The following is a 23,810-nucleotide window of genomic DNA, read 5'->3' as shown; positions in this document are numbered from 1 at the left end:
AATGAAACTGATTTTCCAACTGCTGAGTTTTACGAGTTCTTCATGTATTTTGAGTAACAGTCCTTTATCAGATATGTTTTAGCAAATATTTTCTCCCAGTCAGTGGCTTCTTTTCTCATTCTTTTGACATACTTGTTTTTAAAAGATAGCCTAAACATATATATTAACTAATGCTACACACTGTGCTAAGAGCTTTATATGCACATAGAACAGTATTTCAAATTGCAGGCTCTACTGGGTCAGACTGTTCAGGTTCAAATTCTGGTTCTACCAGTGTGGTACTGGCACTAAAACAGACACATAGATCAATGGAACAGAATAGAGAATCCAGAAGTGGACCCTGAACTTTATGGTCAACTAATATTCGACAAAGGAGGAAAGATTGTCCACTGGAAAAAAAAGAGAGTCTCTTCAATAAATGGTGCTGGGAAAATTGGACATCTACATGCAGAAGAATGAAACTGGACCGTTATCTTACACCATACACAAAGAAACTCAAAATGGATGAAAGATCTAAATGTGAGACAAGATTCCATCAAAATCATAGAGGAGAACACAGACAACACCCTTTTTGAACTTGGCCACAGTAACTTCCTGCAAGATACATCCATGAAGGCAAGAGAAACAAAAGCAAAAATGAACTACTGGGACTTCATCAAGATAAGAAGCTTTTGCACAGCAAAGGATACAGTCAACAAAACTAAAAGACAACCTACAGAATGGGAGAAGATATTTGCAAATGACGTATCAGATAAAGGGCTAGTATCCAAGATCTATAAAGAACTTATTAAACTCAACACCAAAGAAACAAACAATCCAATCATGAAATGGGCAAAAGACATGAACAGAAATCTCACAGAGGAAGACATAGACATGGCCAACAAGCACATGAGAAAATGCTCTGTATCACTGGCCATCAGAGAAATACACATCAAAACCACAGGGAGGGATCCCTGGGTGGCGCAGTGGTTTGGCGCCTGCCTTTGGCCCAGGGCGCGATCCTGGAGACCCAGGATCGAATCCCACGTTGGGCTACCGGTGCATGGAGCCTGCTTCTCCCTCTGCCTGTGTCTCTGCCTCTCTCTCTCTCTCTCTCTCTCTCTCTCTCTGTGTGACTATCATAAATAAAGAAAAAAAAATTAAAAAAAAAAAAAAAAAAAAAAAAACCACAGGGAGATACCACCTCACATCAGTGAGAATGGGGAAAATTAACAAGGCAGGAAACAACAAATGTTGGAGAGGATGCGGAGAGAGGGGAACCCTCCTGCACTGTTGGTGGGAATGTGAACTGGTGCAGCCACTCTGGAAAACTGTGTGGAGGTTCCTCAAAGAGTTAAAAATAGATTTGCCCTAGGACTCCAAATGTACTGCTGGGGATTTACCCCAAAGATACAGATGCAGTGAAATGCTGGGCCACCTGCACCCTGATGTTTACAACAGCTATGTCCACAATAGCCAAACTGTGGAAGGAGCCTCCGTGTCCATCGAAAGATGAATGGATAAAGATGTGGTTTATGTATACAATGGAATATTACTCAGCCATTAGAAAAGACAAATACCCACCATTTGCTTTGACGTGGATGGAACTGGAGGGTATTATGCTGAGTGAAATAAGTCAATCGGAGAAGGACAAACATTATATGGTCTCATTCATTTGGGGAATATAAAAAATAGTGAAAAGGAATAAAGGGGAAAGGAGAAAAAAATGAGTGGGAAATATCAGAAAGGGAGACAGAACGTGAGAGACTCCTAACTCTGGGAAACAAACAAGGGGTGGTGGAAAGGGAGGTGGGCAGGGGGTGGGGGTGACTGGGTGACGGGCACTGAGGGGGGCACTTGATGGGAAGAGCGCTGGGTGTTATGCTATATGTTGGCAAATTGAACTCCAATAAAAATTAAAAAAAAGAAAGCCAAAAAAAAAAAATTCTGGTTCTACTACTTATTAACTGTGTTGCCTAAAACTAAAAATCTTTTAGTTTCCTCATCACTAAAATATATTAACATCTCACAAGTTTGTAAGAATTAAGATAATAAATATTAGCCAAGTTAAAAAAATACATATAAATATTTAATAAAATGCTTGCCATAGACAATAAGATTCAGTAATGTTAGGTATAATTATTTAATTCTCACAACAGCTGTATATTATTATCCTTAAAAGAGGATATACAAATTTAGAGAGGTTAAAAAGCTTCCCCAAGGTCATGTAGTAAGAGACAGAATAAGGAATCAAACCCAGGTTTGTTTCCAAAGCTCTTTCTTTTTTTTTTTTTTTAAGATTTATTTATTTCTTTATTCATGAGAGACAGAGAGAGAGACAAAGACTAGGCAGAGGGAGAAGCAGGCTCCCTACTGGGAGCCTGATCCTGAACTTAATCCCAGGACTCTAGGATCACCACCTGAGCCAAAGGCAGACACTCAGCCACTGAGCCACCTAGGTGCACCTCCAAAGCCCTTTATCTGAATCATTACCCTTCCAGTTTTCCCATACTTCTATCAGTTATTTTTCTTTGCACTTAGTACTTTAACTTTTCATTCTCTTTCTTTGGTTGAATAACTTCTCACTTCCATTTATTACAAATGAAAGACTTCCAAATACACTGTTAAGAGTCAAGACCATTTGTTAAAAAGTTAAGAATCAGATCTTAAAATACTAATTAGGTCCTTTTTAAGATTTTATTTATTTATTTGACAAAGGGCAATAAGGTGGGGAGGCAGGACTGGGTGCAAGAGACAGAGAAGCAGACTCTTTGCAGAGCAGGGAGCCTGATGTGGGGCTTGATCCCAACCTGAGCTGAAAGAAGATGCTTAACCAACTGATTCACCCAGGGGCCCCATTAATTAGGTTTTTTAAAGACATTTCAATATTTCAATATCATACATTATCATCACTTCAGCAAAACTGCACTAATACCTTTAAAAAAAGAAAAAATACCAAACTTTTAAAAGCTAGTAATAGAAGTTCCAATAAACTAATTAATGTCCAAATCCCACTTTTAAGAATTTATCATGAGGAGCTTCTGGGTGGTGTAGTCAGTTAAATCTCCAACTCTTGGTTTTGGCTCAGGTCGTGATCTCAGGGTTGTGAGGTTTAAGCCCTGCATTGCCTCCATGCACAGTGCAGAGTCTGCTTGAGATTTTCCCTCTCCCTCTGCCTCTCCCCCTGTTCATGTGCTCTCTCTCTATAAAATAAAAATTATATATTTTTTTAAATTTTTATTTATTTATGATAGTCACACAGAGAGAGAGAGAAAGGCAGAGACGCAGGCAGAGGGAGAAGCAGGCTCCATGCACCGGGAGCCCAACGTGGGATTCGATCCCGGGTCTCCAGGATCGCGCCCTGGGCCAAAGGCAGGCGCTAAACCGCTGCGCCACCCAGGGATCCCTAAAAAAATATTTTTAAAAAAGAATTTATCATGATATAATTCTACAAAATAAAAAACATGGATACCCAGAAATATTCATCAAAGCACTATTTATAATAAGGAAAACTGAATGAACCTAAATGTCCATTAACAAGAATCTGCTTAAATAATTCAGCACAGTTCTACAATGGAAAATTATGCAGCCATTAAAATCAATAACTAATCAGTTAATATTTAAGATGGAACAGTGGCAGGACACCTGGGTGGCTCAGCAGTTGAGCGTGTCTGCCTTTGGCTCAGGGCGTGATCTCGGAGTCCCAGGATTGAGTCCCACATCCGGCTTTCTGCATGGAGCCTGCTTCTCCCTCTGCCTGTGTCTCTGCCTCTCTCTCTCTCAGTGTCTCTCATGAATAAATAAATAAATAATTAAAAAAAAAAAAGATGGAACAGTGACTGTAACACAACACTGAATGGAGTAAAAAGTAACTTACTAAACGTGAGAGGTATGTAATTTTACAAAAACCACACATCCATTTTCACATATGAATAGGTGTAGGAGAAGTATCTGGAAAGGCATCATCAGTGAGAATAGTGGAGTTTCAGGTACTTTTGATTTTTTCTTTACTTTTCATGTTGTTTGAATTTCTTAATGAAATTTTTTTTAAGATTTATTTATTTATTTGTTTATGTATTTATTAATTATGACAGACAGAGAGAGAGAGAGGCAGAGACACAGGGAGAAGTAGGCTCCATGCTGGGAGCCCGAAGCGAGACTCGATCCAGGGACTCCAGGATCGCACCCTGGGCCAAGGAAGGCGCCAAACCGCTGAGCCACCCAGGGATCCCCTGAAATTATTTTTATAGAAGTAGTAAAGTACTAAAAAGTATCAATATATGAGATGATGATGAAAAGAATAAACAAAGCAAGTACCAGTCTGTATACAGGAACTGTCCTAAGTAGACTATGTTATGTTCTACTTCCTTAAGAAAAAGTAGAATTAGAATGCAATATTAATTACTGGTTAAGTAATTAAGTAACCCTAATGTTTAAGATTCAGAGAATATGTTTCAGATAAAAAGATAACTTTATACTGGTCATTGCTACAACTCCAGAAGAATATTCTAATCTACCACATTTTGTTAAATCTAAGATACCTCTTAAGATGCACCACTGTTTTATGTTCCACTAAGGAAGAAAAACTGCCAAATAAAGTACAAGATTTTATCAGTTTGAATTCTTATGTTACATCTTTTTAAAGAGCTCTTTTGGACACATTTAGACAAAGATTGTTACTGTACATCTATTCTTGTGAATAAGTTAAATACTTCATATTTAAGCCTGACTCTTCTGAATCACTTTTTCAGTCAGTTACCTAATGTCTGTGTTTTTCCACAGGATATCATTCTCTGGCCATTAAAAGCTTTAGTGATGCAGCATTTCTTAAAAGAGTGTTTCTCTATTACTGTTACCAAAACTTTCTTTGAAACCACAGACTCATTTTGCCATTAGAATGCTGATACTTTCTTGATCTTAACCAAGGTGCTAAAAGATTTTTAGATAGCAACCAGAACTCACATCTTTTTTCAAAAGGTACTGAAATAGTTTATTGAGACATTAAGGGGCTGCAATAATAGGTCACTAGGGATACAACTAGGTTCACAAAACACAGGCAAGGACAGATACATCACAATTACCACTTGGTCAACAACAATACTAAGGCATCTATGGATAAAAGATATCCCAATTTCAGAGATGTTAAAAAGTAAAAAAATCTGTCATAATTAGAGAAACATGGTATCAAGTTTGTCTCTCAAAAAAAAAAAAAAAAGAGACTACAGTTGAGCCAACAATAATTAGAACTCTCCCTCCCCTGAGTCAGAGGAAGTAAGCCAGTGAAAGATAAGTTATTCTCTCACAATGTTTTAATGTAACACTTTGGGAGGAAAAAGACCAGAGGAACTATCCTTGAAGAGGAACACTATAAAGTATGAGCCCTGGTAGGAGACCAAGTGGGGTTGAAAGTCATCTTGCTTCTACATGCTTCTACTAATGTCCTTGGAGATTTTAAGATGTGTCTTGTTAATGAAATGACATAAAGGGGAAAAAATAATTAACACTAAATAATCTCTAAAGAACTTTATAGTGACAAACTCCATTATTCCATTCCTCTGGATATAATGATTAAACCAACAATGGTACCATTTAGTTTATTGTAAGTAATAAATAAAAGTCACATTAGAAAATACAGTGCTTCTTATATTATTGCTTGAAAATACTCTGAAAATCAAAACTGAAAAAAATATTGGTAAATGTGTGAAACTATACTTTGAACAAATATAAAATGTTAAAAAGAAACAGTTTCATCTACCTACTACCTAAAACTAAGAAAATTCTTCACATAAAGATTTAATAAAATAACCAAACAATAAAAACAATAATGGAATAATGAGTATCTAGATATTAATTTAAAGAAGATAGAACTTCTATTGATAAAAAGTTTTCAAAGATCAGTCATGATCACCTAAAAAGCAATGTCTTCATTTTCACGAATCATGAACAGAGCTTGGGCACATTCCATAAAGAGACAAGTGACTGCAGAGAAATGTAACTTACTTGAGTTTCCTGCACTGGTTTCATGTTCTAAAAGAAGTAGGGTAAAAACTATACCCTCTTATATAACTCTTGTTTTAACAGTGGTTTATTTCCTGGGTGGTAAGAACATAAGTAATTTTTAAATCTTCATTTATTTTCTTCCTACGTTCCTACATTTTCTAAGACTATTTAATACTCCCATACTAAGAAACATTTTAACAAAATTATCAGCTGAAAATTGAAACACCAGCAAAGGAAATACAGATGACTTCTTCAGTACCACAAAGGTGTTCGTCAATCAAAAGGGGAAGGCAAAAAAAATAATAAAAGGAAAATACAAAAAGAATCTAAGCGACAATAAAAAAGAGAAGAATTTAATCACTTCAATAATTATGGACATTGATTCTACTGATTTGGGTGATTGTAACTAAAGCTTGAGAGCTCAAAGGCATTTTTCCTCCCACCAAGATAAGAGGTAAGACCCTAAATGTCCAATATATAATGACATGCAACCGTAACAAAAAATAAAAACTAAACCAATCCAAATCACCTTTCATGAACATCACCTGCATACAAGACACTGATCAGAGCTGTAGAAACACAAACACAAATACAAACCAGACACTCCACAAAAATCTGTTGTAGGAAAGAAATGCAGTATAAAAAAATGCAGTATAAAAATCTATTAAAGTGTGCTCAAGAGTTCATCTGCTAAAATCAATTCATTCTTTCAATACTTATTGAATGCCTTCTACATATCAGACACTGTTCCAGATGCTGACAGTGTAAAGAATATACAAAATCTCTCTGCCCTCACGGCACTTAAAATTGTGGGGAAAGGGTAGTCAATAAGCAAATAAATACAGAGTATATTAGTGATGTACTATGGATATAATAAGGTAGTAACACGAAGAAATGGTTAAGTGAGCAGGTATACAGGAAAGAGGTTATAATTTTTTTTATGATTTTATTTATTCATTCATGAGAGACACAGAGAGAGTCAGAGACACAGGCAGAGAGAGAAGCAGGCTCCATGCAGGGAGCCCGATGGGGGACCCGATCCCAGGACTCCAGGATCACGCCCTAGGCTGAAGGCAGGTGCCCAACCGCTGAGCCACCCAGGGACCCCCAAGAGGTTATAATTTAAAGAGAGCTGAGTGAAGTAAGTCAGTCGGGGAAGGACAAACATTATATGTTCTCATTCATGTGGGGAATATAAATAATAGTGAAAGGGAATATAAGGGAAGGGAGAAGAAATGTGTGGGAAATATCAGAAAGGGAGACAGAACGTAAAGACTGCTAACTCTGGGAAACAAACTAGGGGTGGTAGAAGGGGAGGAGGGCGGGGGGTGGGAGTGATTGGGTGACGGGCACTGGGGGTTATTCTGTATGTTGGTAAATTGAACACCAATAAAAAATAAATTAAAAAAAAATTTAAAGAGAGTAGTTAGGATGCTTGGGTGGCTCAGCAGTTGAGCATCTGTCATTGGCTCAGGGTGTGATCCCAGGGTCCAGGATCGAGTCCCACACTGGGCTCCCTGCAAGGAGCCTGCTTCTCCCTCTGCCTGTGTCTCTGCCCCTCTCTGTCTCTTATGAATGAACAAATAAAATCTTTAAAAAAAAAATTAAAGAAGGTAGTTGGGTTAGACACTGAGAAGGTAATATCTGAACATATCAATATTAGTAACATCCAACGATTATGTTTTCTGAGTTATGCAGACTAGAAATTTTAGTATTTTGGAAAGAAACAGGCTATAAAATTCTCAAGTTCTTTCAAGTATGCTAGTCTATATATACCAATATCCACTAAGCTACTAGATGTTATTCATTGAGCATTACCTTGCACCAAACACTGTTTTCCACATTCTCCATTAACTTAATCTTTGTATCAGAAAAGGCCCAACCACATAAATAAATCAATGTATTTTAACAGAATTTAATATCATTATTAACTACGTTAGTATATAAGTAACTAAAAAGATAAAGAAAGAACATGAAAGATGAACAAGTGCAGGGAGAAGTTACCAACCCCAGGACCAGAGGAGTCAAGGTAAAAGACTGGAATTATTAAAACCCAAAGGTTTACAGGAAAGGTTCTACACAGCTGAAACTCAGATCCCTGAGGAGACAGTGTTGCTTGGCTGGTGCCAACATCTCTGACTTTGGAAAAGGAGTTCCTAAGGGATTGGGGTGTCCTTCAAGGAGGAAGGGGCTAGCCTTCCAGTGCAGCTGGTATTACCAAAGGTATTGATGAAGCCAGCTCTTGAGTACTGGGAAACTTCAAACTGGATTCAACTGCTGCTACAGAGAAAAACCTGTTGCTGGGGTGAAGAACTCCACTAAGATAGTGGTCACACGAACACAAAAGCAAAGAGACATGGAGCCCACAGGAAACAAAGAGAAAGTGTGTGCAAAAGTCCCTTTTTCCTCCTCCTCCCTGCAGCCTTCCTTCAGAGTCCTGTGCAAGTGAAACCTAGAAGTAAAGCTGACAAGGCAGAAATGTGGTTTGCAAAATCTCAGAAAAGCATTAGAGGGTGTGTTTGGAGCTGAAAGACAGTAACTTAATAGTTGGCATAATCCTTCTACAACTGATGAGGATAATAGATGAGAGAAGGAACAGAGTAGTATGAAGCATTTGGGTAAAAAATATCCAGAGTTCCAAAGAGCTGTTAAGTGAAAAGAAAGGAAACAGCATTGAAGAAAGCATATAGCTTTAGACTATTAATACCATTGTTAACCTGTTTCCAATTATATGCTAATTCTAGTGATCTCTTCAGAGTCCAGATAACATTTTGGTAAGAACAAGTATCAATACTAGAGTAAAATTATTAAACATGACTTAGTAAAGATATTCAGTTGATTTTCATTATTTCTGATGGTTATGTTCTATACATTCATTGCAAACACTGAATTAACAAAGACTGACCCACTGCTCCTAGGAGAAATATGTACACAAACATATCTCATATAGATTATAATCTGGGCAGCCCGAGTGGCTCAGCAGTTTAGCACCCCCTTCAGCCCAGGGTGTGATCCTGGAGACCTGGGATCAAGTCCTATGTCGGGCTCCCTGCATGGAGCCTGTTCTCCCTCTGCCTGTGTGTCTCTGTCTCTCTCTGTGTCTCTCTCATGAATAAATAAAATCTTTTTTAAAAAGATTATAATCTTAGATCCTAAAAACAATTCATTCTGGTAGATTCTACCCCCATTTTTGTACAAAAGAGAAAATGAGGTTCAGAAGTGTTAGGTGTCTTTCCTGAGGCTGCCCCACAACAAGTGCCAGAGTTGGGATTCAAATCTCACCCAAATGATACCAAGCCAGACTTTTTACACTACACTGCACTGCACTGCCCTCTACATTCTCCCAGCTCCTGGTCAAGTCTATGTGAGGGCTGAAACAAGATGGCCAAGTGTCACTTTGTTCCATCTTAGCTGGGAATGCGCAGGTCTAGGGGCTCAATTTTCCCACCTCTGCACATATATGCAAACGACTGAAAGCACTGAGTACAGACTTTGGGGCTACAAATAAATTTTAACAAGCAGACAAATTCACAAACAGAGGATCTGCAAATAATGAAGATTGATTATACACGCTCTTTCTAAAATTTCTACAAGATATTACAGAAATGCTTCCTTGAAAAAGAATTTTCATGTGTTTTTCTCAATTCTGTAGAGTTGAAAGGAATGTACTTTATATTCTCTTAATACTCCAAAACACTATTTTATTTATAGTGTTCTGTTTATTCAAAACTTAGTCATTGATCAGTCGAGATAACCATCAACAAAGTGATGTCAAAAATAAGTTTAACATTGGCTAAAACTGCACTTTCCAAAATGTTTTACCAATTCTCAGGTCACACAGTCTTCCCACTTATTTCAAGGACTTGCTGAGTCTGAGGAGCATGAATAAACTGAAAACATAACTGACAGCTGTGTGATAGAAAACTGATGAAATTTGCACAGATCCCATAGCAGAAAAGACAGAAAAGTGAGAACACAAAAAGACAGTTACAAAAAAATATTTTAAAATAAGACAAAGACGTCCTACTTCTGAAAACTCATTCAAGAAAAATAAAATTGTTTAGAAGGTAAGAAAGATCATTTCCACGCAAATATTCTCAACACTGAAATTATAAAGGACCAAAATGCATGGCTGTTAAGGTAAGAAACTCACCGTGAATTTTACAAGGAAAGAAAAAAGAAAAGCCAGGATGTTAAAGTTATTTTTATAGTCTCAAGTTTCAGTTACCTCTTTAAAACATAAATGTATATGTGCTAGGAATTTGGACTTCATGTGGTATTGAGTTCAAAGCATAATATTTAATAAATGTCAAATAACTGTAACAGTATAGTATAGAAATAGTTACCTGCCCAAAAGGAAACTGTCTTTGTCCTTTCACAGAAAAAGGGAGAAAAAAAATGAATGGACATATGAGGGAGAAAAAAAATGTGAAAAGGAGAACTGTTAAGTAAAACAAAATAATGATGTATTTAAAAGTATGACCCAGAATATGAGAGTCTATTTGTGACAACACAGATGGAACTTGACAGCATTATGCTAAGTGAAATAAGTCAGACAGATAAATACTGTATGATCTCACTAACATGTGAAATCTAAAAACAAAAACGAAAACCAGCTCAGAGATACAGATAACAGACTGGTGACTGCCAGAGGCACAGGGTAAGGGGTGAAAGAAAAAGGTAAAGGAGGTCAAAAGTACCAAACTACCAGTTATAAAATAAGTAAGTTATGGGGACAGAAGGTACTGTATGGTGACTACAATTAAGAATGCTGTACTGCATATTTAAAAGTTGCCAAGAGACTAGATCTTAAAAGTTCTCATCACAAGGAAAAAAAAAATTTTGTAACTACGTAAGGTGACAAATGTCAACTAGACTTATTGTGATCACTTTACAATATATACACATATGATATAACTGCATCATAACCTGAAACTAATATAATCTTATACATCAATTATACTTCAATTTATAATTTTTAAATAATAATTAAAAGTAGGACCTCTTACTTTATTTTGAAAAATTCAAACCTACAGAGAAAGTGAATGAACTGAACAGTGAATGCTCATATGCTTATACCCCTCACCAAGAATCATCAATTATGAATATGTTGTCACATTTGGTACTCTTGCTCTCACACACACACACAAGTATACATACATATATATTTTACATATAGACATGTATACACAAACACACACATATGGGCATTTTTTTTTTTACTATACCATCTGGAAGTAAGTTGTACTTCACTTTCCAAAACTTCAGTATGTGTCCATCAAGAACAAAGACATTCTCCAACATAACCACAATTATCATGCCCAAAGAATTTAACATTGATATAATATCTAATATGTATTCCATATTCAAATTTCCTCAAATGCCCTTAGTTTTTTAAAGATTAATCAATTTATTTATTTGAGAGAGAGAGAGAGAGAGAGAGAACACACATGAGGGCTGGGGCAAAGAGAATCTTTCAAGCAGACTCTCTGCTAAGTAGGGAGCCCAAAGACACTGGGCTTGCCCCTATGACCCATGAGATCATAACCTGAGCAGAAACCAAGAGTCAGACCTCACCTGACTAAGCTACCCAGGTGTCCGTCCTCAAATGTCTTTTAAAAATCCCTTATTGCTTACATTTGTCTTAAAGACGTTATTTATTTATTTGAAAAACAGAATGACAAGGGAGATTGCATGAGCAGGAGGAGAGAAGAAGACTCCCCTGCTGAGCAGGGAGCCCAAAGTAGGGCTCAATCCCAGAACCCTGGAATCATGACGTGAGCCAAAGGCAGGCGCGCTCAACCACCTGAGCCACCCAGGCGTCCCCCATTACTTATATCTTTAAAAGCCCAAACTATTTATTTGTAGAACATCCCATTATCTGGATTTGTCTAATTGTTCTTCATATTAGATTCAAGTTAACTATTTTTGACAAGAATACCACCTTAGGTATTATGTATTTCCCATCGAATTACATCAGAAAATACATAATGACAGTTTGTCCTATTACTGGTGATCAACCTTAGATTTAATCACTTAAGACATATCTGCCAGGGAAGCCTGGGTGGCTCAGTGGTTGAGTGCCTGCCTTTGGCCCAGGGCATGATCCTGGAGTACCAGGATCGAGTCCCACATTGGGCTCCCTGCATGGAGCCTGCTTCTCCTTCTGCTTGTGTCTCTGCCTCTCGCACTCTGTGTCTCTGCCTCTCTCGCGCTGCGTCTCTCATGAATAAATAAATAAAATCTTTAAAAAAAAAAAAAAAAAGACCTATTTGCCAGATCTTTCTACTGTAACAAGCACCCTTATAGGGAGATACTTTAGAGCTGTGTAAATAAATCCTGTTCCTCCAAAACTTTTCACACAATGATTTTAGCTTAGCATCCATCAATAATCTTTGCCTAAATTATTATAGTGTGGTTGCAAAATAGTGGTTTTTCTAATTTTATCAATCATTATATACCAACTACCATTCTTCTATTAACTATTTTGTCATTGATATTTTTGTTCAAACTATCCTGAATCTTTGGCCTGTCCCCATTAGTTTTTAGGCATATCCTTACTTTGTGGCATATTTTCCTTTGGGGGGGAAAAAAAAAGGACTAGTGGGAAAGCTTTCACTCTTCAATTTTATCATTTCTGTACTTTCTTACTGTAGACTTGGACGAACCATTTCAATGAGCTCTGAATGGTATTCAGAAGCCAAGAGCTCAGAATACTAATACATAGTGTAATTATTTGTAGGCCATTTCAGGGAAAATAGGTGTGTGTGTGTGTGTGTGTGTGTGTGTGTGTGTCTGTGTTTACTATCACAGGTTCAAACTGAAACTGCTAATTCAAAAATCAGCATCACAGGGTTCATACTCATCTTTTCCCTATTCCAAGTTTCTAACTCCTTTCTTCCAGAATTTCAAACTTAGTTTCTAAAACATCAATATATCAACTCATCTTCTCTAACCTATAATATATACAAAGGTAGTTTCAGAATTATGTTAATATAACTACTAGTAGTTACTAGTAGCAAACCTATTTAACAAGAATTCTTTCCATTTGGGAAAAAGAACTGGTAAGGAAGGCTTTCATTTTCCAATTTTATCACTTTTGTACTGCTCAAAAATCTAACCATATTAATATCCTCTTGAGTTTTTAAAAAACTGTTAACAAAAGTTATCTGGATGGTAAAATTATTTTTATATATTCTTTATACTTTGCTATATTTTCAAAACAATAGCATTTAAATTTCTGGAAATGATAAAGTATACATTTTTGGTTTTGGGGTAGAAAGAGAGCCTCATATCAATCCACAGAGAAAATTAAATTCCAGATGAATTAAAACTAAAATTCTTTATAACTGAACTATTAAAAAGTCTAGGGCAGCCCAGGTGGCTCAGCGGTTTAGCGCCGCCTTCAGCCCAGGGCCTGATCCTGGAGACCCGGGATTGAGTCCTATGTCAGGCTTCGTGCATGAAGCCTGCTTCTCCCTCTGCCTGTGTCTCTGCCTCTCTCTCTGTCTCATGAATAAATAAATAAAAACTTTAAAAAAATTAAAAAATAAAATAAAATTTAAAAAGTCTAGAAGAATGTATATTTACTTAATTTCTGGGTAGGGAAAGTTTCTCTAAGCATGAAAGCAAAGAAAAAAACCCAACGAAGTAACACATTGACAGATTTTGTAGAATAAATATTATACAGGATACCTGGGTGGCTCAGCAGTTGAGTGTCTGCCTTTGGCTTGGGGCATGATTCTGGGGTCCTGGGATCGAGTCCTACATCGGGCTCCCTCAGGGGAGCCTGCTTCTCCCTCTGCCTGTGTTTCTGCCTCTCTCTGTGTCTCTCATGAATAAATAAATAAAATCTTAAAAAAAAAAAAAGACTATTATATGTCTTTGTACCAAAAAAGCGGCATAAACTAAGGTAACTACAAACTAACTGCAGCATCTGGGATAAAGTGTTCATTTCCATAGTATATAAAAAGTACTTTCAGGGGTGCCTGGGTAGCTCAGTGGATAAGAGTCTACCTTCAGCTCAGGTCATGATTCCAAGGTCCTGGGATTGAGACTGGTATCTGGCTCCCTGCTCAGTGAGGGGTCTGCTTATAACTTCCCTCCCCCCACCACCACCCTGCCACCCCCACCAATGTTTACTCTCTCTTTCTTGCTCACTCTCCTCTTCTCTCTCAAAAAAATAAGTGAAATCATTAAAAATAATAATAAAAAGTACTTTCAAATCAACAAGAAAACACGCTATCGGAATATGAATAAATTATTTTTTAAGATGTGTAATCTCTCTAGAAATCAAAGAAATGTAACGTGAAATAAACTTTTGCCCATTGAAAAAGCAAATACTTTTTTTAAAGTATAAGAACTAAAACTGAATTCAGGTTAAGGAACAAAGGCACAGAAATAATCACTGCTAGAATGTCTAAATAGGCAAAACTCATGTACGTATATAAAAATACATACAAAAATAATCTGGAAACATATACATGAAACTGAGGATAGGTACAACTATGGAGATAAAAAAGGAACAGTAATTCAAGCAATAGTCAAAGAAGACTAACTTTATTTCTAATAAGTTAATTTTTACAACAAATAGACATTCTTTAATTATTTCTATAATTAAAATAATTGAAAAATAAATTGGCACAACCTCTCTAGGGCAATTTCACAGTAAGCATTAATAAATGATCATTTAAAAAAAATGATCATTTATTTTGCCTTAACGATTCCATTTCTAGGAATTTGTCCTAAAGAAATAATAAATGTCATAGAAATATAAACCATGTAATATGGACATTTGATATATGATGGCGGCACTATAAAGCAATAAGGAAAGGATGCTCTTTTCAGTAAATGGTGCTGGGACAACTGGGTATCTATACAAAAGAAATGAAACCATTGAGCAAAAGAAGCCAGACACAACAGAACACATGTATACGAAGCTCAAGACACACCAATAACTTGCAGTGGTCTAGGTAAGAGATAATGGCAGTTTCGACTAATATTGTGACAGTGAAGGAAGAAGTCAGATTCAAGAAATATTTAATAGTAGAATTAACAGGCCTTGGTGATTCCATTGGGTTTGGCGGATAAGGAAGCTGAAGGTGTTAAGAATGACCTCCAGGTCTCTGGCCTTTGTAGACAGAAATGTCAATTCCTGAACAGAGAACACAAGAGAAGCAAATATGAAGCTGACATCAAGAGTTTAATTAGTTCATATTCTGACTTGTTTAAGCAAACTGTGAGATATCTAGGTGGAAATCTCTAATAGATACTTGGATGCATGGGTCTGGAGTTGAAAAGAGAAGTCTTGGGGTAGAGACATAAGTTGCATTTAGATGGTAATAGAAACCGCAGGAGAAGATGGACTCTCATAGGAAAAGTAAAAGAAAACAGGGCCTACACCCAAGTCCTGTGGAATCCCAACACTTAGAAGTCAGAAAAAGGAAAAAGAGCCAGCAATAGTCTGAGGAGTGGACACAGAAATGAGAAAAATATCAAGACTGTGGTAACCTAAAAACCAAAAGATGAGCTTTTTATTTTATTTTATTTTTAAGACGAGCTTTTTATTTTTTTTATTTTTATTTTTTTAATTTTTATTTATTTATGATAGTCACACAGAGAGAGAGAGAGAGGCAGAGACATAGGCAGAGGGAGAAGCAGGCTCCATGTACCGGGAGCCCGACGTGGGATTCGATCCTGGGTCTCCAGGATCACGCCCTAGGCCAAAGGCAGGCGCTAAACCGCTGCGCCACCCAGGGATCCCTAAGACGAGCTTTTTAAAGAAAAGGATTGGTTGAATGTCTCAAATGCTCCTGAGAATACAAATATGGTATAAATATCCACTGATAGAAACATGGGAAATCCTGAAACCATACCAAGAACCATTACCTAGAGGGTTGGTCCAAATAAATAATATACAAAAATGTCACAGAACCAAAGGTTATGGGGTGGGTTTTTTGTTTTTTGGTTTTTTGGGTTTTTTGGATATGGGGTTTTGGATTGAAAGAACTAATCAAGAGGCAAGATGAAAGCAGGGAAAAAGCCTGTATCAAAGTACATCACCATGAACCAGGATAAAAAGAAAATCTTAAAAGCTATGAAAAGAAAAAGATCACAAAGAAACACAAAACAAAGTGGCATGGGACCCTTAATAGCAACACTTAAAGATAAAAGATAATGAATGGAAAAAGTCTTTAAAATTCTAAGAAAAAGTTATTTTTGAACTATAATTCTATAACCAAACTATCAAGTATGACATTATAACAAAGATGTATTCAGACAGGCAAGGTTTTAAAAAAAATGTACCTTCCAGGGCACCTGGGTGGCTCAGTCGGTTGAACAGCTGCCTTCCACTTGGGTCCTGATCTCAGGGTCCTGGGATCGAGCCCCACTTCAGGCTCCCTGCTCAATGGGGAGTCTGATCCCCCCTCCCCTCCTCCTTCACCTCCCCACTCATGCTATTTCTCTCAAATAAATAAATAAATATTAAAAAAAATAAAAATAATTTAAAAATAAAAATAAAAATAAATAAAAAATGTACCTTCCATGGATCCTTTCTCAGAGAACTTACTGAAGACTATACACAACGAAAACAAGGAAGAAACTCAAACAGGAAAAACAAAGCATTTAAGACACTCTTAAGGGGTGCTTGGGTGGCTCCATGGGTTAAGCGTCAGGTCATGATCCCAGGGTCTTAGGATCAAGCCTCACATCCAGCTCCCTGCTCAGCTGGAGTCTTCTCCCTTTGCCCCTTCTCCCTGCACTTGCACACTTGCTCTCTCTCAAATAAATAAATAGTCGTTAAAAAAAAAAAAAAAGACACTCTTGAAGCAGGGGTGCCTGGGTCACTCAGTCAGTTAAGTATCCAACTCTTGATTTCAGCTCAGGTCATGATCTCAGTTTTGTGAGATCAAACCCCATGAAAGGCTCTGTGTTCAATGAGGAGTCCACTTTAGATTCTCTTCCTCTCCCTCTGCCCCTCCTCTCACCCATGCTGTCTCTCACTCTCAAATAAATAAATCTTTAAAAAAATTAAAAAGGAAAAACACTTTTGAAGCAGTCTGAGCTCCCAAGACTTCTACAGAGAAAAATTATAATCCATTATTGAGAAATACTAAAAAAGAACTAGAGGTAAAACATATGCATAAATAGGAAGACTCAATATCACAGCAATGTTAATTTTTTCAAAACTGATTTATAAATTCCATAAAATCTCTTTTAAAAGCACAGTAGGATTTTGTGGAACGTAAGCTAATTCTACAAAGTACATGCAAGCACTAAGAGCCAAGGATATACAAGTTACTGTTGATGAAGAGTATGGGAAAGCTGTACTCTAGCAGAGATGTATTTTATTTTATTTATTTACTTATTGATTTTTAATGACCGGTGGGGATTGGGGGGCGGGGGACAGAGGGAGAAGCAGGCTCCACCTGGGACTCGATCCGGGTCTCCAGGATCACGCCCCGGGCCAAAGGCGGCACCCAACCGCTGGGCCACTGGGGCAGAGATGTATTTTAATGCTTTCCTAATTAACACAGTGAGAAAATGGTACAGAAACAGATCAATGGAAGAGAATCAAGATCACAAAAAGAGATACATTATATAATACACAGGACCCTGTAAAGCAATGAGAAAAAAGTTTACTCCCAATAATGGGTTCTGGGATAACTGAGTACTCAGCTGAAGAAAAAACTGAAATTAGACCCCACCTCAAACCATTTACAAAAACCTATTCTACGTGGACTGTATATTTAACCATTAAAGGCAAAATCATAAAGTTTTAGAAGATAATACAGGGGGTTATCTTCATGATCCCACGTTAGGAAAAGAATTTCTTACATACAATACAAAAAGTATTAACTGAAAGGAAGAAACTGACAAATTGCACTATATTAAAATCAAGAATTTCCTGTTCACAAAAAGACACCATAAAGAAAATGAAAAGACAAGCCAGAGAATGAGGATATATATTTACAATAACCATAATTCTAAATGGTTAAAATCCAGAATACACTACAAATAAACAAGAAAAGGACATCCAATAAGAACATGAATAAAAAACGAACACAAAAGAAGAAATCCAAATTACCAATAAACTTACCCCAAAAGATTACATAGTAGTCAGGGAAAGATGAATTAAACCATAATGAAAAACATAACAATATCAGATTGTCCAAAAATTAAAAATTCTGACAGTATCAAATGTTGCAAAGAGATGCTCAGAGCAAGGAAAATCCCATACACTCCTGGTGGGAACATAAACTGATAATAGTTTGGTATCTCTAGTGAAGTAACTAAAGTTATACTAGTCTATAACCCAGCAATTCTACTCAAGTCTTAGCAAAATTTAAGCATATACACACCAGAATTGTATATAAGAGCCTAAAACTGGAAATGAATGATATACCCATTAACAGTACAAAGGTAAATAATGGGTGATATAATCATAAAATGGAATTCCATGACACAATGGAAATAAATTACAGCTCTAGGTGATAAACATGAACTTCACATACATATTTCACAATTTTTTAAAAAAAGGCACATGCTCATCAGGGCCATAAAAAGAATCACTTTCATCCAGCACACAGTCAGAAATTCAGTTTCTATTCAATACATGATTTCATGTCATCCTTTCTTTTTTTTTTAATTTTTTAAATTTATTTATGATAGTTACACACACAGAGAGAGAGAGAGAGAGAGAGGCAGAGACACAGGCAGGGGGAGAAGCGGGCTCCATGCACCGGGAGCCCGACGTGGGATTCGATCCCGGGTCTCCAGGATCGCGCCCTGGGCCAAAGGCAGGCGCTAAACCACTGCGCCACCCAGGGATCCCCATCCTTTCTTTATTAAAAGCAACAAAAATCCAAACACAAAAAACTGTGAGAGATATTACATATCTTCATTCATATGTCAAATAATACTACATTAAAAAAGAAAATAAAATTAAAATAGTGAAGATTTTTAAGGCAAGAAAGTTACTGTTACACAGTTGTACAGTGCTGAAATGAGTGGAAGGAATACAACTATATCAAAGAAAAATGTTTCAAATAAACTAAATATGTACAGGAGATGACTGCCTATATACCACTTAATCTTTGAAACAATTACTAACTTTTACAAGCAAATGACAGAATCAATTTTAGAAAGTTTTCCACTGCATACTACTACATACAATATTAAGGTTTGATAGCTTTTTGCTCCACAAAGAGGAAACTGATATAGTTAAAATTTCCAGAGATCTTGGAAAGCAAAAAAACCTTTAGGAACTATAATTCACAAAGCAAAACAGGCCAGGTAAGTTTAAATTTTAAATTTTCTTTAAAAAAAAAAAAAAAATCTCAGAGCCCATTCCTTGGAAGCACAGAATAGTGAAATGATAAAAGTAAAATGCAAAGAACTCATACTCTTCAACCATCACCCTAAAACAGTCATCAAGCTCACAAATATTATCTTTGACACAGTTTATAATTATAGTGTTCAACTACACGGAGTAAGTCTCTTTTCAGAAAATTTTCAGTTGATGTTTCACTTTAGGAAGATCTGTTACATTTTACAGAAAGAGTCATTAAAGAATGAAATCATAGAGCATTATTAGTATGTCCCTGCAATCTGCCTGTGCCCTGGGAAAACAAGAAAATGGTTTACTATCTTCGTAGGCCCCTTTTCCTGTCCCATCCCGTATTTCGCTTCTGAGCTCTAAATGTAGTTAACAATAATTCCTACCACTCACTGAGCCCTTTCCACATGCCTTTAATTCTCACACACTGAAGCACCAATCTTACTGAGAAAAGTGAGACGTGGAACGGTTAACTTGTCCAAGGTCACAGGCTAATATTGAGAGAGCGCAGATATAGTCCAACTCCAGAGCCAATGTCTTAATACTATACTGTTTCTATCTGATAAAACATTTATACCATGAAAACTGCCCATAATCACCTACCTGCCCTAACCACCTACTAACTACTGGATTCCAGATGCCCTAAGTATTTATTTCTGCTTTTCTTAGAGAACTGCATACTCACAGTGTGGAGTGAAACAAATGTTTAGGGAAATGCAGGATTTTCCAGCTAAGAAAACGAAGATCCAAAGAAGTGAAGTGTTCTGTCCATCACCACAATGCTGGCTTGTGACGGCCAGCACTAAAGACAATTCTTGACTCCTAAGAGTGATCTTAGGATACCTTACTCGGTACTGTAAGCTCTTGATGCAACCCATACTCTACCTTCCACACAAACACTGAACTTCATTTTGCCAACTTTGACAGCACAGGATTGCTTCCATAGCATTCACACACAGGTAACACACACAGATACAGAGAGAGACGCACTATGTGCTCAGGCAATAGATAATAGATAAAAACAATTCTGGGCCCTGGTTTTATCATTAACTACAATATGTAACAATGTAGCTATAGTAGCCATGTGACAATGTGTTTTAAAAGCACACAGAGAAGAGTGGCTATTCCAGTCTGAGTGAAAAAATGAGGACTGGAAGCTATGAGATGCTTTTGAGGAAGGGCAAAGGCAGAGAAGTGTGATGGTACTTAGGAGAAAAACGCTATCATTTCTACCAATGGACATGACAGTGGAAAACAATAGTAAATACAGGGTCAGAAGACTCGAGTTCAAATCTAGACTGCGACTCACGTGACTTTGACAAATTTCTGAGTCTCAGTGTCTTTATCTGTGAAAAGCAGATACTACTGACCAGCGTACCTCCAGGCCTTTGGTGGAGGGGCCAAATTACGTGAAAGTGCCTTAGGAGCTGCAAAGTCCTGTTTAAACATAAGCTATTTGTTTTCACTTCTAGGCAACCCTGTGGGTCCTTCCCTCTGAACCGTGTCTCATAAAAACCTCACCCTTCAGGATGAAAATATTCCGATGACATCATTCATCTACTGCTTATGAAATAATAAACAGTTAACATTAATCCTTCACGTTGAAACGTCAAAACTGTCTCTACTGAAAAAAAAATACATATAGATATCTATGTCTATACTATAGATATATGTCTTTATAGATTATTTTTAAATTTCTCAAGCATTAGTACTGACTTATGGTCAATGGCTTGCTGTAATTATATTTAGAAACTAGTACCAGATGCAGGTTTTCTTCTGGAAAATTTCTATCAGAAATTCCACTCCGTTTTATAGTATGTTGTCCAGGAACCAACCTGAAGAATAATAAATAGCCTGCAAGTAGCAATCACTTTGCTCTCATCCCAGAAGACTGGTTATGGCATTAGCTACAGATAAAACCCAATACATGCCCTGGGCCCTAAAAAGGGAACTGTTCCAGTACAAGCACACATAAATGAACACAGACAGCTAGGAGACACACACTAAATCCACCGAAAAGCATACTGAGTTTCTGATTTCAAAAACCAGACCCCCTCCTTTCGAGAACACCCTCGTTTCCTTTAAAGTTTGACAGAGTCTATAGGCTCTCTAACCCTGCCTCCCTTTAGCAATCAGCCGAAGCCACATGCAGGCCCCATTTTGTTCAACCTTCTACTCTCCGCTCTTAGCTCCTCGTTGGATGGCAGCCCACACACAGCCCTGGTGCACCTTCACCAAGTCAGAAGAAGGGGCCAGCGACAGGAAGGGGACGAGGCTAGAGAGACCCTCCCGTGCCTCTCCGCACCCGCGGCCGTTTTATCTCAGAGACCAACTTCCCGTTTCCTCCTCCTCCTTACCTTGTACACTTTCCCAAAGGCTCCGTCCCCCAGTTCTCCTATAATCTCCCAAAACTCCTCGGGGTTCAAATCCCTCTTCACGTGTTCGTATTGCTTCTTCTTCTTCTCGGTGCCCAACTTGAAGATCTTACGGAAATTGAAGAAGGACATTTTCCCTCCCAGCAGAGTTCCTTGCACTTGAGGGACTAAAAGCAACAATAAAAGGCAAAGTTTCTCCTCCCTCCTCTCCGCGCGAGCCCGGCGGGCGCGGGCTTCCCGGCTCCCGCCGCTCCGGCCGGGCCGTGCCCGGGGAGGGCGGGGCGCGCTCCGGCTCCGGCCCTCGGGGCGAGGACGTGAGGGGGGGCGGCGGCCGCGGGCTGCGAGCGGCCCCTCCGCCGAGCCCGCCCCGCGTGCCCTCGGGAGGCGGCACCTGCCCGGACGCGGGTCCCCACCTGGCCCGGCCCGACGGGTCCGCGCGGTCCGGACGTGCGCCTCCGCCGCCGCCGCCGCCGCTTAGGCCCGTGTCACGGCGAGTCTCCTGGGGCGGCGGCCACCCCGCGCGAGGGACGCGGCCAGGGCCCCGGACGCGGGCGGGCGACAGGCCGAGCTCTCCCACCTCGGGCCGCGAGCCCCGGGGCGCCCCCGCAGCCGTCCGCTCCCGCGGCGCGAGGCCCGCGCGTCCCTCGGGCTCTGAGGCGCCGCCGCCGCCGCCGCCGCCGCCGCCGCCGCCGCCGCCGCCTCGCTCGCGCCCAGCCCACACAGCCTCGGCCGGGAGCGCGCGCAGACGCCGACGCCGCAGCGCGCCCGCGCTCCCTCGGCCGCGCGCCCCCTCTCCGGCGCCCGCGCGGGGGCGGCCCCTCTGGCCCGCGCACGCGCGCTGAGCTCCGCGTGCTGGCGGCCGGGAGAGGCTGGGCGGCGGGGCGCGGGGGTGCGAGGTGGGCGCCCACGTGCCTCGCTGCGGGACGGTGGCCGCGGGTCTGCTCTCCAGGCCCCCAGACCTTGTCAGCCCGCCGCTCGGGCGCGTTGCCGGGTGGGCGCTACGACCCTGTTGCTCGTGCTCCCGAATGGTGCCTCCATTCTGGATCTGGAAAATTTGTAAAGAGTGAAGGCTGAGCTGCCGTTTGGGGCTGCAAAGGGGACCTTTTCTCTCCCTAAGGGGTCCCAGAAGTCCTGTGACAAAGGAGTATGCTTTATGGCTGGAACTTTAGAGCCAGAGCTCTCCAGCTCTGTGACCTTGGGCTGGTAACCTCTCTGAGCTTCAGTTTCTTCATGATGAAATGCAGGCCTGGGGGAGTTGTGGCGAGGAATAAATAGAGGTCAGCCCTTAGCATGCTGCCTGCACGGGCAAAGGCTTAATTTTATTTTTTTTAAAGATTTTATTTATTCATGAAAGACACTGGGGGATCCCTGGATGGCGCAGCGGTTTAGCGCCTGCCTTTGGCCCGGGGCGCGATCCTGGGGTCCTAGACTCGAGTCCTGCGTCGGGCTCCTGGCATGGCGTCTGCTTCTCCCTCTGCCTGTGTCTCTGCCTCTCTCTCTCTATCATGAATAAATAAATAAAATCTTAAAAAAAAAAAAAGAAAGAAAGAAAGACACAGAGAGAGGCAGAGACACAGGCAGAGGGAGAAGCAGGCTGCCTGTGGGGAGCCCCATGAGGGACTCGATCCCAGGACTCCAGGATCTCGCCCTGGGCCAAAGGCAGACACTCAACTACTGAGCCACCCAGGTGCCCCTAAACGCTCAATTTTAGTTCTTGCTGTTGGTACAAGTGTGCAGTTAAGAGAGGCATAGATGTATAAAAATTGCTTAAGCCTACTTCTCAAGTGATGACCAGGACACTCCCTTGAGGGTCATCTACCTTCTCCTGGCCATTTTCATGGGGTCACAGCCCTGGTGCCACCCTTAGTGACTCCACCTGAACCACTTACTGAGAACTTCACTTCCTGACGTGGCTCTGGCCCACCCTGGACACCAGTAGTAGAACACTGTCCATCTCGGCCATGTGGACGTTGGCTGGAATCTGCCGATGATGACCTGCCCTCCCCTCCTCCGGCAGAAGAGAGCTCTTTCAGGGCAGCGATTTGTTGATCATCTTGGTATCCAAGAACCTGGCAACATTCCTGGCATATCATGGGAAAGCAGATCCCTTGAAGAAA

At 39.6% G+C, this 23,810-nt stretch overlaps 1 protein-coding gene across 3 annotated transcripts in view; it reads right to left on the bottom strand.

Annotated features, from left to right (window-relative positions):
* The window catches only part of SLK (STE20 like kinase), a 63,923-nt gene extending 41,528 nt beyond the window's left edge, over window positions 1-22,395 (bottom strand). Inside the window, exons 1-2 of one of the 3 annotated variants that reach the window (XM_025467114.3) lie at window positions 22,107-22,395; window positions 21,676-21,860 (exon numbers count right to left, since the gene is read on the bottom strand). In XM_025467114.3, coding sequence (XP_025322899.1) covers window positions 21,676-21,825 — 150 coding nt within the window. In that variant the 5' untranslated portion in view covers window positions 21,826-21,860; window positions 22,107-22,395. The other 2 variants (XM_025467113.3, XM_025467115.3) reach the window with 2 other exon arrangements.
* Between the last annotated feature and the right edge of the window lie 1,415 nt (window positions 22,396-23,810).

The sequence above is a fragment of the Canis lupus genome, chromosome 28 (genome assembly GCF_003254725.2).
Source record: "Canis lupus dingo isolate Sandy chromosome 28, ASM325472v2, whole genome shotgun sequence".
Classification (NCBI taxonomy): Eukaryota; Metazoa; Chordata; class Mammalia; order Carnivora; family Canidae; genus Canis; species Canis lupus.
This window is presented reverse-complemented; position numbering and strand designations above follow the sequence as displayed.